The 20,114-nt window shown below is 34.3% G+C and overlaps 1 protein-coding gene across 1 annotated transcript in view; it reads left to right on the top strand.

Moving 5' to 3' along the window:
- The first annotated feature begins 269 nt into the window (after positions 1-269).
- Positions 270-20,114, top strand: part of LOC127845417 (PH domain leucine-rich repeat-containing protein phosphatase 2-like) — a 75,608-nt gene continuing 55,763 nt past the window's right edge. Inside the window, exon 1 of the mRNA XM_052376316.1 lies at positions 270-734. Coding sequence (XP_052232276.1) covers positions 706-734 — 29 coding nt within the window. The 5' untranslated portion in view covers positions 270-705. The remainder of the gene's footprint in view (positions 735-20,114) is intronic.

Genomic DNA, 20,114 nt, shown 5'->3' with positions numbered 1-20,114 from the left:
CGCTAAGTGAAAGTGTAAGCTGACACCACTAGCTGTTCATTTCCCAATATATCAGACCTAGCAAGCATCAATTAGGTAGGCGCAGGACTTTATTCAAATGCTGGGATTTAATTCGACTGCATTGCAACATTCAGATATTTAAGTGACATGCACGGATTTAATTTTGAAGTTAGGTGTATATGTATTACCTGTTTCTTTGTGAATTTGTTTTAAAAGGATTGGAGGCACTTGAAAATTGTATACGTTCAGGTTATATACTTTCCAAAAAAAATGCCTAATAACTTAGCGAAATTTGTATTAAAGAGATGTGTACATTTTATTGGTTGGATACTTGTGTAATTTTCGGAGTTTAAATTCAATGACAACCAAGGATAAGTGAAGCAGCCATTTGTAAATGAGTATTTTATGGGAAAATAAAATATAATTGGTTACTGATTGTGATCAAATTGTCAGACATTTTATTCAACATTATGTGACATTAGATGCAATTTTAGCCATTAAGGTTGAAATTAACGATTAACATTTAGTTAAGAAATGATGATAAGTTAGAAGACAACATACATTTTTTTTTAAAGAGTTCATACTTTGCAAAATGACTTGAAGATTTAATTGTCAGATAAATTATTGTATGCAAGAGGAAGACATTAGTCTGCTAAGAATATAAGTTTGATCAGTGATTTGGATATAAATCTACTCGAAGACAAAATGGTGAGCCTTCCAAAACATTTGTGCATGTAAGTATCCTAATGTTATAACTTCAAGTTTTCAAATAAACGGTATGCTTTTCTACTTACATGTACCTAGTCGTCGGCGTCTGTTCGTGCTCAGTAAAAATTGCAGTATCAAGCGATTTTTAGATGGTCGCTTAGGGACTGTCTAAGGTGGTTAGTCAAATATTCAGGTCGATACGGCTTAGCTACTAGGAGCCCAATACCCGCTTACTACCCGTATCCGCGCGAGAAAGAGTTGTATAATTTATGCAAGAGGTTTGAGTTCTCCAATTATATTCATTCACAAATGGAAACATGATATTAATATCGTGTTAAATGCAATAGTTTCGAACGGTGCTTTTATAGATAAGAATCAATAAACAATGATCGTATTGTACATGTCGCGGAGAAGATTGTTTATAAATGAATAAAATAGTCCACTTTCTGCAGCGTCTTCATGACGTATTTTTGCTCAGTCCATTCATAATATGAGGCTTTTGATAGATGCGCCTGTCGATAAACAAAGGAAAGTCCGCGGGCGATAACAACGCAATAGGTTACGCTCTCACATACACCTAAATGACGTAGTACAGGTCGTAAATTGAGGCTATTAATAGATTCGAGAAAAAGTTAACGCTTATTTATGTTCTCAATTTATAAAACGTTGAACATAAGTTCAACAATAACTTCAGCGATACGATAGACAAAAACAAAAAATGTTTCATAATCGCTAAACCCGAATATAACAAACAATTTATAATAATAATACGAATGACCTGTTTCGTAACCTCGTTCATGCTTCTACAGCGGGTACTTCTGGAAAACGTTCTTTGGTTCTCTACGATAGCGGCGATCTTTTGTATTTACGGGTGCTAGCAACGCAATAGTAGAAGGTTAGTAGAAGGTTTAGCTTGTTTATATTCACAGTTCTTAATACATAGACAGTTGGATATGAGTTCATCAATTACTACAGTCATTCTATAGGCAACCTCGAAAATGCTTTATAATCGCTAAAACCGAAAACAACTAAATATATTATATTAAATTTATTTATAACAATAAATATCTTTTAAAAATGTAGTCGGTGTATAAGCTGACTTTGAAATAAAGTTTGGAATTTACTTTTCTAAATAAATAAATACAATTAAACAAAAGTTAAACTATTGTGTTGTGATTTTCACTTGTAAGTTGCATATTCACTGCATGAAATGTGTGTTAGCATTGTCAAACCACACATTAGTGTGAGTAGATAAAAAAATATACTACGGGAGAGCACTTCATATGTGTCCTCATATGCCTTGTTATGAGTATCTTTCTTCACTATCGAAATATATCGTTTGTTGATATTTGATTTAAACACAGTTTTCTTTTGACACATTTAAATCACACGTCAATAGCGCCGTCATGCGAAAATGGGTCTTATGCGTTTCGGCAAGCGTTTGTTAAACCCAACATTTGCTTTTGCGCAGTCAGGCCAATAGGCGATGCTGTTCGCTATAAAATCACTCAATATGTTATGTTTCTCTTTACCAGAAGGAGTGATAGCTGAGTGGGCTATTTATATGATGGGCGCATATAGAATAAAACCCATTTTCGCATGACGAGGGTCATTACAAATCTCATTGCGAATTGAAAATGGCACATTTAAGAACAATGCGTTTTGATACAAAATTGAATTCAAAATAGCAAACTTTTTAATAATGGCAGCCTATACACACATTAAGGAATGATTTCCAGACGATCCAGTTGTGGTATGATAATTAAACGATTTTTTCTTATCGTGACACTATACTATTTCGCTAATGATTGTTTTCTCATCTTGGAGGCGAAAGTGAAATTCTGCGAGATGGAATGTAACGCGTAATTGTAACAGGGCCACAATTTGTGTCCTTTGAGCATACAGAGAGTAGTCCGGAATTCCTTACACTGAACAGTGCTACATCCTTTGAATTGAGCACATACGCAGTGATGTAACAAAAAATTCAGAGGTTGTATCTCGAATCAGCTTATTAAATATTCGAAAATATTCATGCGTGTCTGTTTGCGTTATGTATACTAAGATGAAAACTGAGTAAAACAGCTACGCCTAAAAGCTCATTAGTGCTCTATACCTATGTTTATGTCAGCGTTGTTGACACTGTGTGAACTGCTCGGGTAACAAGTAAAGCATAAACAGCAAAGTTATTCCTCCATATACAAGATACGAAGATTATTGTATATTTTGAATTTGTATATAGTGTCAAAAATCAAAAGTTTTGTACACGGAACTTTCATTATGAAGTTATATTCTTGGTGAGATAGTTATTTGATATTAGAAAAAATATTCCTTTAATATGATGGAGATTGCAAATTTTCTTTATATTAAGTTCTCATCACCATTTTCATCATACTTTCGATCATGCATTCAGAATGTCCAAAAAGCATGTTGTTTTTATTCTGTCTAAGTTATTTCTATGAAATAATAAGGATGATAAAAAGTGCACACAAAACTCGACTCGTGCGCTATGACACACACTTTATAAAGTTGAATGGCGTGTGTTCATTTCAAACTTGCGATTGATTTTGAAAAATGAAATGCGTGTTAAATTATGCAATAGCGAAATCTTCAGTGCCTTCAGCGCTTTGATCTTTAAACTGACAAAATAAGTTTCCCAAGGTAATGACACGGTTACTTAAATAAGAAAGGTGTGCTTCCGTTTCTTTAATAAGAAAGTCATGAATCTGTTACTTAAATAATAAATCATGATTCTGTTACTTAAATAAGAAATTAGTCATGATTTTGTACTTAAATCAGATAGTCAATATTCTGTTACTTTAATAAGAAAGTCATGATTCTCTTACTTAAATAAGAAAGTCATGATTCTATTACTTAAATAAGAAAGTCATGATTCTTTTACTTAAATAAGAAAGTCATGATTCTCTTACTCAAATAAGAAAGTCATGATTCTATTACTTAAATAAGAAAGTCATGATTCTTTTACTTAAATATGAAAGTCATGATTCTCTTACTTAAATAAGAAAGTCATGATTCTATTACTTAAATAAGAAAGTCATGATTCTTTTACTTAAATATGAAAGTCATGATTCTTTTACTTAAATAAGAAAGTCATGAATCTGTTACTTAAATAATAAAATCATGATTCTGTTACTAAACTAAGAAATTAGTCATGATTTTGTACTTAAATAAGAAAGCATGGACTCTGCTTGGTAACTAAAAAACAAATTTAGCTTTTGTCATGCAACTTCATTTATGGATGGGTTGCATCAAAACTTCATGCTGTGGGTATTTTGAAGTTTGTGAAGTCCATGTCAGAGGCTGCATTATGTGTTGACCCGGAGTGTGCTCTAGGACTCATACCCCTAATTAACTTAATAGACTCAAGGAAGATGGGGCAAATATTGAATTATAGCTGCAATGTCCAGGTATTTCTTTAATACTGAAAGTTTTTCAATTTTGGTGTGGTCTTGTGTTGTGGGGGATAGCAAGAGTATCCAGAGGAAACCCCACCTGACCGGTATGGTTACCACCAGTCAAACTCACATGCAGCCAGGAACGGGAATTGAACCCTGGTCTTCGAGGTGAGAAGCGGTTGTACCAACCACTTTGCTGACCGGACAGCCCCCATCAAAACTTCTTTTGTACCACACACCATATAACCATAGTGGGGCTCATTTTGTATATTTTTGTCTTTCTGAAATTCTATAATTGTTTTTTATATTGGAATTGCTTGTATCATTGTTGAAATAATTAATATTAAGCATTTAATGACAACTTTTTAAAAACATGCCAAAATCTGTGAACAAGTCCCTTTAAAAAATTAAATTTTAACTTAGAGGGAAAACAGTGAAATCCCTGATTTCTGCAAAGTTCAATTATTTTTAAATATAAAACTATATTTTGAGAAATGGGCTTTAACACTGCATGCAAATTATTCAGTGATGTTGTAAGTGATCAGATTTCTTGCATTTTATGACATTTCACAGACTGCCACACTTTATTTTGAATACATTTGTATCACCCATTATAAAAATTGCTGAATTTATCTGTTTTGCCCACAAATGTTGCACTCTTATTTAACTTCGCACAGTTTTGTTAGATCATAAATCATATTTTTAGTTGCCAAAAGATACAACGACGTTAATAAAATGTAAGGTTTCACTTGATCATGCAGAAATATGCTACATGCATTACAAAAGATTGTTATTTGCTTTAAAGGTAGTTGTTCACAGATTTTCGTTTTTTGTATTTTTATGTATTTACTTGCTTCATGCATTCATGGTATTCAAAAGAGTATAAAATTGTAGAAGCAGGAAAAAAAGTTCCATAAAGTTGTTCGCCTTTACTTATATAGGATTCAAACTGGCAACCTTTCGTAGCAAAAAGATCTCGCTTCTTTTGGTACATTCAGGTTTTTGTATGAGCAGTGTATTTGTAGTCATATGTTAGTAATTCAATAGTATCATGTATCAAATTTTCAAAAATAACTGATAAGAAGCGTAACAAACATTATTATTTTACAAATTTTTATTTATGATAATCCTAGAAGAACCATTATTTTGAAATATTTTTGTTAAGTGAAGGATTTTTATTTGGTGTGTGTTTATAACACAGATCTATACTTTTTTTTAATTCATGGCATTTTTCTTAAGTGTCATTTTGACATCCATTAAAAGAGACCTATTCTCTGAGATTGGCAAAATGAAAATGTGTACAACTGTTTGGCACAGATTCAACCCATGTATGCCTAGCGTCTAGAAAAAAGGCCTTGGCAAACAGCGTAGACCCAGATGAGACGCAGCATGATGCGGTGTCTCATCAGGGTCTACGCTGTTTGCTTAAAGGAATTTCTGTAAGAAATATTCTAAATATAGAAATCAATATACTACACATCCCTAATTTTGGAAATAAATTGATCCAAGTTAGAAGGATGGGAGAGTCCACTAGGCATAAATTGGTTAAGCAGAAAATTTGCTATCAATAACTAGTAACACTCGTACTGAAAATTTCCCTTTGTTTATAAATGAGTTATGTTCTGAAAAAACTGGGCTTAATGCATAAGCGTAAAGTGTCGTCCCATATTAGCCTGTGAAGTCTGCACAGGCTAATCAGGGACGACACTTTCCTCTTTTATGATATTTTTAAATTCAAGGAAGTCTCTCCTTACCGAAAATTAAGTTTAGGCGTAAAGAATCGTCCCAGATTAGCCAGTGGGGATTGCGCAGGCTAATCTGGGATGACACTTTACGCACATGCCTTATAACCATTTTTTTCAGAACGCGACTCAAATTACCACCATTTGAAATCGGTAAAACTACAATTTGGAATGATTCTGTTGTTTTTGTTAAATTTTGCTGCTACAAATGAATCACTTATATCAGGTAAACATTTCTCATAGTACATAAAAGTCCAAATGGCCAAGTGGTTCAGAAAATGTCTTTAATCCAAAGGACACTGTTTCAATATTAGAGAGCCTTTTTCTTCCTCAAATACTTTTCATGTCATCAGAGCTCCAGATAAGGATTTGTGAAATTAGTAACGGTACTGCCACTGACAGAAAGAAAAGGAGTAACGCTTAAAATCAATTAGTACCTGTACTACCATATCTAAAAATACAGGTAGTACTGTACTACCCGTGTTCTTGGATATCGAAGGGTGTATAACTGACTTTACAGAAACATTTGCAGCTTCTTAAACAGTTACTTTATTAGGCTTTCCATTCTGAATTATGATGCAAATACATGTACAACTACACATTAAAACTCATGACTTAATATAATAGTTCTTCATTGTTCTTGACAAGAAAACACAAGCCAACTAGTAAGCTAAGTAAATGATCACTTATGTTTTTGTCTCATCTGTTTCCCATTGTGTTTTCTACCATTTTTAGCCACCCATGCAATCAAATTGTTTAATATCGGGGCGACAATGTCTTTTTCTGTGTTTACAGATTGAATGTCAGGATGGTTAGACGACCGCATGTAGCCATTTTATGACAACAAAGTGTTGTTTTGAACCGCTTTCGATTAAGCCGGCCCTCCATTGCAAGCAGACATATTGTTTTTGACAGGTTTACGAGTAATAATGAAATCACACGACAGAATAGAAAATAATACCGGAACCCAGTCTACAAATTTTCGGAAATTAACGAAAAGCGCCGTTAGGTCAAAGACCAACAAATAACGCCGCGCTGACGCAAACATATCGGTACGACCAGATTTTTTTTGTAAATGCGTAAAAGGGATATTAAAGTTGTAATTGTACGTCCAGTTTATAAAAACAAATGCGTAAACCTTCATGAAAAAGCCATATTTACGGCTGTATGACCCTTATCTGGAGCTCTGTCATTGAATTGGAGCTCTACAGGTTAAAATCTCACAATTTAAGGCATATACAAACACACCTCAATAACTGCTTCAATCTCTGAAATGTCCCTTTAAATAAAATTGTTCATCACAGGTCTATCTAAGATGAATCTTTTGATATTATATATTTTATGTCTTTATGCACAGTGATGCGTCAACAATTTATTATGATGGGTACTAAAAACTTTATCAGTATCTGAATGTTGTGTCATTCTGAATTAAATAATCATTAATGTTATGCAAGTATAATAATTTATGATTCTAAGGTAGTCGCTACTTTTATATTGTAACCATTAGAGTATACCTGTTTTCACCTTTTGGAGAAAGGCTGTGGGGTCCTTGCCCTTCAGAAAACACATTTTTCAGCTAAAGGAAAATTATTTTTTTTGATGAGAAAAATTACTTGCAAATTTTCCACTTTATTGTAAAACATACATTAATCAATTTTTTTCTACAAGTCACTAACTTATCTTAAATTAGATTATGCTCAAACTTTGTTTGGAACAAAAAAAACTGATTATTTACAATAATACCTTTTACTTAGTCAATATTTTTGCAAATTTATGGATTTTATTTTTTTAATAAAATTGAATTTGAGAGAAACATTTTTAAGGATGATATTGTTTAACAACATGTTCTGTTTTAGCAGAGGAATGGGTCCTAATTTTGGTTTAATCAGATAGCCCTAAAAAATACCTTGCATTTAAATTGTTTAGTTGTGGTTATTTTGTTATGTTCATTTTAAATCTTATTTTTATAAGCTTATTTGGATCAAGAGTGATATGCTCAAAATTTAAATTATAAGATTGCAAAAGCAAAACTGTCTGATAAACCCTTTCAGAAAGCATATAAGATGTGAAATTTTACTTGTACATGTATTGAATGAAAAAGAGCTGATTTAAATTAAACAAGAAAAATTGGTGTACATTTATTTTAAAATTGGTTCAAATTATCCTCTGCAAACAGATATGATTGACAGAAAGGTAAATGCATTTAACCCTTTCCCACTCAGAAGCAAAGTGAAAATGGCTATGTGCAAACAGCATAAAACCAGAACAGCCTGCGAGTAACTCGCAGTCTGTTCAGGTTTTATGCTGTTTGCTGCTCATCAGTAAGTTAAGGGTTGGAAATGAAGCCTTCAAAACTTGAATCTAGTAAGAACAGTCTACAAATGCGTCAAAATATGTGGTAAAGGGTAATAACATCTGACAGCTTTCATGAAGGACACAAAAATGTGCCTCATTAATTCATAACTCTCTCATTCAAAAGATGACCCTTATATAAGGCTAATTAGAGTATCAAATGTTAAAGTTCAATAACATTACCTTAATAAATCTGAAGCTATCTGACTGGGATCAAGATTTTGTCAGATCACTGTGATATTGTGAGTGTATCTCTGTCATTTATGACACCATGTTGGCATAAATGCAATTTTTTTAAACTATGTTCAGTTTTGACAGTATTTATTGTTTTTTATTGTTGTTTGTTTGAGTATACTAGTCAAAAAAAAGAATTCCATGGCTGGCTTTTTCCTGGCGTATCTTTGGTTCCGTTAAATGGACCATTCCCAAAACAAAATTGTAAAAATGATCCCCAATTTGAATTTTTTTATTAAAGAAATTAGTTTTGTAATAATTATTAATTTTCAATTTAATTCAATAACATCTAACCTACACACATTGCTGTATTACAAATCATTGTTAGTGGAAAAGAGGTCCCTAAATTATTACAGTCTGATTGGCTATTAAATAGGCAAGAAATAATGCTACATGTTTGAGGTTGATACCTTAAAGTAAAAAAATAGAAAAAAATTTGTTTCATGTCCTAAATATGTTGCCATGCAAGAACAATATTTTTTGCAGGCATATATTGAATATTTTAATTCAGTATAACACAATTCCAGTTCACAGAACATTAATGAAATCAAAATATACACACATATATAAAAAAACGTTTAAGAAACATTTTGTTCTATGTCCTTTAAAAAGGAAGAACACAACTTCATAAAATTTTGTTGTAAATTATATTTTTTTACATAAGAAGCCATTAATAAATGTTTCAATCACTTAAGTGTATAATTTATAAAAAATATAATCAAATTATTGTTTATGTCTTTTTTATTGTAAGATCAATGTAAAATGTGTCCGATAAATTTGTTTCATGTTTCAATTTACTAATTATACTATCGGTAATTATATTTTTGAAATATTTAAATGTAATAAATTCTCTAAAATGAATCTACATTGAGGCCTTAAAGTTTAACTTTTATTATAGTTAATTATTTTCTAAAATATTTTGATTTGATGATAGTAATTTATACTTTCATATTGAAAAAAAACAAACTGAAATAGACAGAACTTAAAAAAGATTTTTAAAAGATATGAAATTAAATAATTGTTTATGACAATTTTAACTTTTTTGCTCAGTGTACTGTAGTGTAAAAACGTAAATCAAATCAAAGATCATAACAATTATAACAATTACAATTGTTTTGTCAGGCTTCATTAATTATTAAAGCTCATCCGCTAAAAGTACAATTAGAGTTTTTTATTTCCAAACTCAGAGTAACTTTAAGTTCAATTCCAGTTTGTTTTGTTTTTTTATTTTAAATGTAAAGGGTTTCTATTGAACTTAACAAAACATTAAAAAATGGAGGACTTTCAGTTATTCTTTGAGAAGATAAGGTAAAATTATTTTGATACTTAAAGGGACTTGTCCACATGATATTGTATGGTAAAACAGATATATTTCTTTGTTTTACACATATTTGAAAAGTTAAAGAACATTGTTCCCCAGGGAGCAAAATAACACTAAGGCCATAGACACATACTAAACATATTTTTGTTTATAAATCAAATCCTCATTTAAAAGTTATACAATTATAAAGTTTGTGTTGTTTTTAATAAAAAATTTACAACACATATCTTGCATATTATTTAAAGGATTAGATACACTATGGAATATAAAAGTTGCTTTCACTGTGAGATTAATGTGATTGCCTTTTTGTCTTAAACGACCAAGGTTGGAATCTGAAAATTCAAAATTGGGAACATTTTACATTAATTTTGGGCTACAGTTTTTCAGTACATTTTTGTAATGTTTTTACCATATTGTAATCAGACATAAGACACATTTATGTTGGTCAGGGCATGAAAATAAATGAGTCATGCCCTTTAACCCTTTCAGCGCTGGAACCGAATTTTAAAGGCCTTTGCAAACAGTTTGGATCCAGATGAGACGCCACAGAACGTGGCTTCTCATCAGGATCCAAACTGTTTGCTATTCTGATAGTACAGTATATTTCGCTTAATTGAATAGCCCATTTGTCACATCCGAATATTCAATTATCCGGAGTATCCAATTATACGGAATCAGTTATATTTTCAAATGTTTTCACTAACCGGGTGTAATCCTCCTGGAAAATGTGAATAAAGGGTCATTCCAGATTACCCAGTGCAGTGTGCACATACATGTACTAATCATGGATCACACTTTTTGGTCTAACTAGACTTTTTTTAAGGAGAGACCTCACTTTCCAGTTGTATTGTGTGTTTTTTTTTTCGTTTAAAATGGAGTGCAGTCTGCACATACTAATCATGGACAACACTTTCTGCTTAAACTTGTTTTTCTCTAACAACCTTTAAACAAACAAAAAAATAAAACTGGAAAGTGTTGTCCCTGCTGTAAACACAGGCTGATCTGGGGTGGCACTTTATGTCCATGTATTAAGCACAATTTTCCCAAAGTGGGGCTCAATTTGAGTCGCATTCTGAGAAAACTGGGCATAATGCATGCGTGTAAAATGTCATTCAAGATTAGCCTGTGCAGTCCGCTTAAATTGAATTTTGCTAAGAAGAGACTTCAATAATACGAAAAATTTCATATGCATTATGCCCAGTTTTCTCAGAAAGAGACTCAATTATAGCTTGCTGTCAGTTCAACTATGAACCCGCAGGTAACTCAACACAGCTCTGGGCTACAAAGTGGGGCAATTGTGTCCAAACTGTTGTTTTTTCATTAACTTCCATTTACTTAAAAAAGGCTTTTCGATGACAGAAATATTCAAATTCTTTAAGCAACATTATTTCTTTTCACTATGTTAAATTTAATTTAAAGAACATGAAGAAGTTTAGAAAATATAATCAAAAACTCAAGCCAGGTGCACACAAGTTTCGGGTTATAAAAAGTTATTGTAGGTTATTGTTGTTGATATAACTTATTTACGCCTTTCAGAATGCAAGAAAACGAGACACTATGTCACTTTTGTATTTGAGTTAACCCTTTGCATGCTGGGAAATTTGTCGTCTGCTAAAATGTTGTCTGCTAAATTTCTAAAATTAGCATTTTCTTCAATTTTTTTCAAAGAATACTATCAGAATAGCAAACAGTTTGTATCCTGATGAGACGCCAGGTTCTGTGGCGTCTCATCTGGATCCAAACTGTTTGCACAGGCCTTCAAAATTCGGTTCCCGCACTGAAAGAGTTAATAGATGTTTTTTTGCACTGGCTCGACTTCCAGCATCAAATTGCACATGAACATTTACACTCAGGTGTGTAACAGAGGGTGTAAACACATTTAGCAATAGATAGACAAATGTGTGTAAAGTGTCGTCGCATATAAGCCTGTGCAGTCTTCACGAGGTAATCAGAGACAACATAAGCCTGTGCAGTCTTCACAAGGTAATCAGAGACAACATAAGCCTGTGCAGTCTTCACAAGGTAATCAGAGACAACATAAGCCTGTGCAGTCTTCACAAGGTAATCAGAGACAACATAAGCCTGTGCAGTCTTCACAAGGTAATCAGAGACAACATAAGCCTGTGCAGTCTTCACAAGGTAATTAGAGACAACATAAGCCTGTGCAGTCTTCACAAGGTAATTAGAGACAACATAAGCCTGTGCAGTCTTCACAAGGTAATTAGAGACAACATAAGCCTGTGCAGTCTTCACAAGGTAATTAGAGACAACATAAGCCTGTGCAGTCTTCACAAGGTAATTAGAGACAACATAAGCCTGTGCAGTCTTCACAAGGTAATTAGAGACAACATAAGCCTGTGCAGTCTTCACAAGGTAATTAGAGACAACATAAGCCTGTGCAGTCTTCACAAGGTAATTAGAGACAACATAAGCCTGTGCAGTCTTCACAAGGTAATTAGAGACAACATAAGCCTGTGCAGTCTTCACAAGGTAATTAGAGACAACATAAGCCTGTGCAGTCTTCACAAGGTAATTAGAGACAACATAAGCCTGTGCAGTCTTCACAAGGTAATTAGAGACAACATAAGCCTGTGCAGTCTTCACAAGGTAATTAGAGACAACATAAGCCTGTGCAGTCTTCACAAGGTAATTAGAGACAACATAAGCCTGTGCAGTCTTCACAAGGTAATTAGAGACAACATAAGCCTGTGCAGTCTTCACAAGGTAATTAGAGACAACATAAGCCTGTGCAGTCTTCACAAGGTAATTAGAGACAACATAAGCCTGTGCAGTCTTCACAAGGTAATTAGAGACAACATAAGCCTGTGCAGTCTTCACAAGGTAATTAGAGACAACATAAGCCTGTGCAGTCTTCACAAGGTAATTAGAGACAACATAAGCCTGTGCAGTCTTCACAAGGTAATTAGAGACAACATAAGCCTGTGCAGTCTTCACAAGGTAATTAGAGACAACATAAGCCTGTGCAGTCTTCACAAGGTAATTAGAGACAACATAAGCCTGTGCAGTCTTCACAAGGTAATTAGAGACAACATAAGCCTGTGCAGTCTTCACAAGGTAATTAGAGACAACATAAGCCTGTGCAGTCTTCACAAGGTAATTAGAGACAACATAAGCCTGTGCAGTCTTCACAAGGTAATTAGAGACAACATAAGCCTGTGCAGTCTTCACAAGGTAATTAGAGACAACATAAGCCTGTGCAGTCTTCACAAGGTAATTAGAGACAACATAAGCCTGTGCAGTCTTCACAAGGTAATTAGAGACAACATAAGCCTGTGCAGTCTTCACAAGGTAATTAGAGACAACATAAGCCTGTGCAGTCTTCACAAGGTAATTAGAGACAACATAAGCCTGTGCAGTCTTCACAAGGTAATTAGAGACAACATAAGCCTGTGCAGTCTTCACAAGGTAATTAGAGACAACATAAGCCTGTGCAGTCTTCACAAGGTAATTAGAGACAACATAAGCCTGTGCAGTCTTCACAAGGTAATTAGAGACAACATAAGCCTGTGCAGTCTTCACAAGGTAATCAGAGACAACATAAGCCTGTGCAGTCTTCACAAGGTAATCAGAGACAACATAAGCCTGTGCAGTCTTCACAAGGTAATCAGAGACAACATAAGCCTGTGCAGTCTTCACAAGGTAATTAGAGACAACATAAGCCTGTGCAGTCTTCACAAGGTAATCAGAGACAACATAAGCCTGTGCAGTCTTCACAAGGTAATCAGAGACAACATAAGCCTGTGCAGTCTTCACAAGGTAATCAGAGACAACATAAGCCTGTGCAGTCTTCACAAGGTAATCAGAGACAACATAAGCCTGTGCAGTCTTCACAAGGTAATCAGAGACAACATAAGCCTGTGCAGTCTTCACAAGGTAATTAGAGACAACATAAGCCTGTGCAGTCTTCACAAGGTAATTAGAGACAACATAAGCCTGTGCAGTCTTCACAAGGTAATTAGAGACAACATAAGCCTGTGCAGTCTTCACAAGGTAATTAGAGACAACATAAGCCTGTGCAGTCTTCACAAGGTAATTAGAGACAACATAAGCCTGTGCAGTCTTCACAAGGTAATTAGAGACAACATAAGCCTGTGCAGTCTTCACAAGGTAATTAGAGACAACATAAGCCTGTGCAGTCTTCACAAGGTAATTAGAGACAACATAAGCCTGTGCAGTCTTCACAAGGTAATTAGAGACAACATAAGCCTGTGCAGTCTTCACAAGGTAATCAGAGACAACATAAGCCTGTGCAGTCTTCACAAGGTAATTAGAGACAACATAAGCCTGTGCAGTCTTCACAAGGTAATCAGAGACAACATAAGCCTGTGCAGTCTTCACAAGGTAATTAGAGACAACATAAGCCTGTGCAGTCTTCACAAGGTAATTAGAGACAACATAAGCCTGTGCAGTCTTCACAAGGTAATTAGAGACAACATAAGCCTGTGCAGTCTTCACAAGGTAATCAGAGACAACATAAGCCTGTGCAGTCTTCACAAGGTAATCAGAGACAACATAAGCCTGTGCAGTCTTCACAAGGTAATTAGAGACAACATAAGCCTGTGCAGTCTTCACAAGGTAATTAGAGACAACATAAGCCTGTGCAGTCTTCACAAGGTAATCAGAGACAACATAAGCCTGTGCAGTCTTCACAAGGTAATTAGAGACAACATAAGCCTGTGCAGTCTTCACAAGGTAATTAGAGACAACATAAGCCTGTGCAGTCTTCACAAGGTAATTAGAGACAACATAAGCCTGTGCAGTCTTCACAAGGTAATTAGAGACAACATAAGCCTGTGCAGTCTTCACAAGGTAATTAGAGACAACATAAGCCTGTGCAGTCTTCACAAGGTAATTAGAGACAACATAAGCCTGTGCAGTCTTCACAAGGTAATTAGAGACAACATAAGCCTGTGCAGTCTTCACAAGGTAATTAGAGACAATACTTTCTGCTTTAACTGGATTTTTGCCTAGAAGCGTCTTCCTTTAAACGAAAAACACCATAAAGAGGAAAGTGTTGTCCATGATCAGCCTGTGCTAACTGCAGTGGCTAATCTGTGACAACACTTTACAGCCTGTGCTAACTACACTGTCTAATCTGAGACAACACTTTACAGCCTGTGCTAACTACACTGTCTAATCTGAGACAACACTTTACAGCCTGTGCTAACTGCACTGTCTAATCTGAGACAACACTTTACAGCCTGTGCTAACTGCACTGTCTAATCTAAGACAACACTTTACAGCCTGTGCTAACTGCACTGTCTAATCTGAGACAACACTTTACAGCCTGTGCTCACTGCACTGTCTAATGTTAGACAACACTTTACAGCCTGTGCTAACTGCGCTGGCTAATGTGAGACAACACTTTACAGCCTGTGCTAACTACACTGACTAATATGAGACAACACTTTACAGCCTGTGCTTACTGCACTGGTTAATATGAGACAACACTTTACAGCCTGTGCTAACTGCACTGGCTAATGTGAGACAACACTTTACAGCCTGTGCTAACTGCACTGGCTAATCTGAGACAACACTTTACAGCCTGTGCTAACTGCACTGGTTAATATGAGACAACACTTTACAGCCTGTGCTAACTGCACTGACTAATCTAAGACAACACTTTACAGCCTGTGTTCACTGCACTGGCTAATATGAGACAACACTTTACAGCCTGTGCTTACTGCACTGGTTAATATGAGACAACACTCTACAGCCTGTGCTAACTGCACTGGCTAATGTGAGACAACACTTTACAGCCTGTGTTCACTGCACTGGCTAATATGAGACAACACTTTACAGCCTGTGCTAACTGCACTGGCTTATATGAGACAACACTTTACAGTCTGTGCTAACTGTACTGACTAATCTAAGACAACACTTTACAGCCTGTGCTAACTGCACTGGCTAATATGAGACAACACTTTACAGCCTGTGCTAACTGCACTGACTAATCTGAGACAACACTTTACAGCCTGTGCTAACTGCACTGGTTAATATGAGACAACACTTTACAGCCTGGGCTCACTGCACTGGCTAATCTAAGACAACACTTTACACACATGCATTAAGCCCTGTTTTCCCCGAGCAAGGCTGGGTACAGATGTTATAAAAAATTGTTGTTGATCAGATTTCAAGGTTGATCAAATCACGGACGATGGCATAATGAGTCAGCTACTAAAATTCCATTATTTGATCACCTGAAATGGTTTGCAGCTATTGAACAACTGTTGACAGTTTACCTGAATTATTTTAAAGATTTTATTTCATTCATTCTTCAAAGAGACAGAATAGTTGCTGAATTAAAGTTCACCAATGTTTGTACAATCAATTTTTACAAATGATGTTTATTTTTCTAAATTGTAAGAGGATTGTAATTTTTAGGTGGTTGACCTTTCGGTAAAATTTCGTTAAAATTCATGATTTTAAAATGGATTTAATTGTATAAATGAGACTTTTGAGAAGCAAATTTTGTGTTAATTATTGCTGTGGAATAATCCCGTAGAAACATGCTATATATTGTGATTATTGACCGGTACATTAACATATGTCCCAGGAATACTAAATTTAAATTGATGTAATTTTATGTCTGTCACTTTCTTGGTCTAGAAACATGTTTTTAAAGGCTTTAAAGCTAAAATGGTATTTTTGCTATCTTCGTTTAAATCATTATGGTTATGTTAATATCAGATATCTTTGAATAGGAACTTAATTAAAAAAGACAGACACCAAGGCTAATGTTCTGTGGGAAACGAAGAGCATATTATAATAAGTTGAGCCTTGACCCAAAATTTGACATGGTGTGAGGTACAAGTCTTTTACAGACATTTTTTATACATTAAAAGGTGAATTTCAATGTCAGTTGTAAATAAGGGGAGTCATGATTAGGGTTTGAAGTTTAAATTGAATACCCGTGAACAATTTTTAAATAAACTTTATCCACAGGAAAATGGTTAGTTCGGGATGGTAAATTAATGGTACTGTGCAAAAGTGAGCATTAAATTGGGATGTTTCAGATGTCGGTGACACATTTTGGATGTTAGGTTCAGAATATATACATTACAGTGTATATTTGTGTGAAAACATTTTGCATTTGGATATGCTTTGATAAATCTCTGCGCATTTAATTGCGGAATTATCAACAAAAGAGGTGTAATCGTAAATGTTTGAAAAAAGAAGGTAAGTTTGTTTAGGAAGTAATATTTATAAAATAAATAGGAAATATTAAATAATCACTCAGATATGTGATTTTCCACATGTCAGCTGATTTCCTCCCTTTCACGGCCAAAATTGTTTGAAAATAGTTCCAAACTTTTCTGGATCTTTTTTGAAAACAAAATATTTTGTAAATTTTATAAGGGGAAAAGTTTTTTGCTCCTCTGTGGAAGCGCCAATATCACAACATTTTTTTATATTTTTTTTTTAAAGGCAAATGTGCCTCAAATCTGTGTTTTTCAAAGTTTGAAAATCGGTTTTGAGTCACAGTAACAAATACCTCACAAAAGCAGTTTATACCATCAGACCACAATATTATCAAAAAATTAAATTAAACAGACTGATTCATGCAGGGAATGTTTGCTCAGTTATCTAAATATTTTACTAAAACATGTAAAACGGTTTCATTTATTGTTAATGGGTTTTTTAGTTTATCTTTTGATCAGATCAAAGTGGCTTTAAAAGCAGCCTACAATATTTTTCCTAATAAATGCGCAAAGGCGTGATGCAAATAATGTAAGCAACCATCCTTAAAACACGCAAAAGACAAAAAAATCTTACCGAACATGAGGTTGGGGACAACACTTTCAGCTTATATGACATTTTTCGTTTAAATGAAGTCTCTTCGTAGCAAAACTCAAATTAAGGCGGAAAGTGCTGTCCCTGATTAGCCAGTGGGGACTGCACAGGCTAATCTGGGATGACACTTTACGCACATGCATTATGCCCAGTTTTCTCAGAACACGACTCATATTAAGCAAAAACATCTTTATGTTTTAAGCAATATTTTGTATTGTATTGCATTCAATTAATAAATACATTAGGTGGCACATTTTTTAGGGAGGGAGCATTTATTAGCATAAATACAGTACATGAGATTAGGGTAAAACTTCTGTTGTCACTATTGCAGGAACAAAATTTGTTTATGGTGTCATAAGTGTGTGAGGGCTTTTAAAAGACCAATTGTGTAACTTGTAGTGGTGGTATAAATCAGCTGCAAAACTAATATTATTTCATCATAAATTGAAATCCTGTCTTAATGTCAATAAGTTATGCATTACATGTTCATGTTTTCCAAATAATTTAACACCTTTTTGTATTCATTTATGTTTTAAAGTGACAGTTACTTCATTGATTCTGTACAATATGTCAACATTAATGATTTTGATTTGATATGCAGACAAAAATATATTAAATAAGAAATTATTATAAAGTTTGTGCTGGTATTTATACATTTCTTGGATTAGTTTAAATGAAAATACTATTTGTATAAATGGCCATCCGGTTTATGTGTAGTTAATACAAAGATAAAAACTTATATCATACATGTATGTAAATCAAATAAGAAATGTTTTCCGATATGAATAACAATTAAAGAGATTTGATCTGAGGTTGGTGCACTTTGTCAGTAAATGCTTTAACCCTTTGCATGCTGGAAATTTTGTGGTCTGCTAAAATGTCGTCTGCTGAATTTCTAAACTTAGCATTTTTCTTCGATTTTTTTCAAAGAATATTATCAGAATAGCAAACAGTTTGGATCCTGATGAGACGCCATGTTTTGTGGCGTCTCATCTGGATCCAAACTGTTTGCAAAGGCCTTCAAAATTCGGTTCCCGCACTGAAAGGCTTAAATATGTAGATTTTACCACAGAACTTTAGAGCTCAATATTATAATAACAGTAATATAAACCCTTTACCACTAAGATACATTTTTGTACGTGTTTGTATTCCTTTAGAATGTTAAATTTAAAGTTTTAAAGGCTTTATTCCCAACCCTTAGATACTGATGAGCAGCAAACAGCATAAAACCTGAACAGACTGCGAGTTACTCTCAAGCTGTTCTGGTTTTATGCTGTTTGCACATAGCCTTTACTGTGCCTCAGAGTGGGAAAGGGTTAAGAAAAAAAATTAAGACAAAATGTGTACTCAATGAGGCTTGAACCTGCAGTGTCCTTTGAATTAAAAGGATATTATGTATACCTCATGGCCATCTGACATGTATATTGCCAGTAATAATTGATAATTGATCCACATTCTGTAACGAAATAAAGCAAAAACAGTATATTATAATTCAAAATTATCATGTTTCATGTTTGGATATGCTTTATTATGTTATTGATATAAAATCATAATTCATAAACCAAGCTGTATTATGGGTATTTGTCTATGTCATAAGTGCTATTTCACTCCCTTATTTCATTCCCTTATTTCATTCCCTTATTTCACTCCTTTATTTCACTCCCTTATTTCACCCCCTTATTTCACACCCATTATTTCACTCCCTTATTTCACTCATTTATTTCACTCCCTTATTTCACCCCCTTATTTCACTACCTTATTCCACTCCCTTATTTCATTCCCTTATTTCACTCCCTTATTTCACTCTCTTATTTCACCCCCTTATTTCATTCCCTTATTTCACTCCTTTATTTCACTCCCTTATTTCACCCCATTATTTCACTCCCTAATTTCAGCCCCGTTTTACCAGAGCATGGCCCATGTTTATGTGAGCCTTGCTCTGTGAAAAGGGGGTTTAAAGCATGTGCACAAAATGTCCTCCCAGATTAGCCTGTGCACAGGCTTAAATCAGGGACTAGACTTTCCGCCTTAACTTTTTTTTTGCTAATATGTCATATCTTGAAACGAAAAATATCATAAATGCGGAAAGTGTCGTCCCTGATTAGCCTGTGCTGGCTTAACAAAGGCTAATCGGGGACGACACTTTATGCACATGCATTAAACCCCTTTTTCCCAGAGCACAGCCCAAAATAGTATCCAAACATACTGGAAACTGATCTTTTATGATTGAATTTGCAGCTATAAGAATTGTATTTGTTTAGTCCTTCAAACCAAGAATCTTATGAATCCTTGACATACATGATCGTTAAACGGCAAGTATGGAATTTATGGCAATAATAAATATGAAAAAAAATAAGAAAATGTCCAGTAGGCACGCCATGATTTTTCAGCTGAATTCAATCATGATTTAATAGCCTGATCAGGCCAATATAAGCGCTGTAAATCACAGCAAATATGTTTACATAGGTCATCGAGTGATTAAACAAGTCCTTTTGACATGATGGTGTTGATAGCTTGAGGCCAACTAAA

Source organism: Dreissena polymorpha, chromosome 9 (assembly GCF_020536995.1).
Source record: "Dreissena polymorpha isolate Duluth1 chromosome 9, UMN_Dpol_1.0, whole genome shotgun sequence".
In the NCBI taxonomy this organism is placed as follows: Eukaryota; Metazoa; Mollusca; class Bivalvia; order Myida; family Dreissenidae; genus Dreissena; species Dreissena polymorpha.
This window is presented reverse-complemented; position numbering and strand designations above follow the sequence as displayed.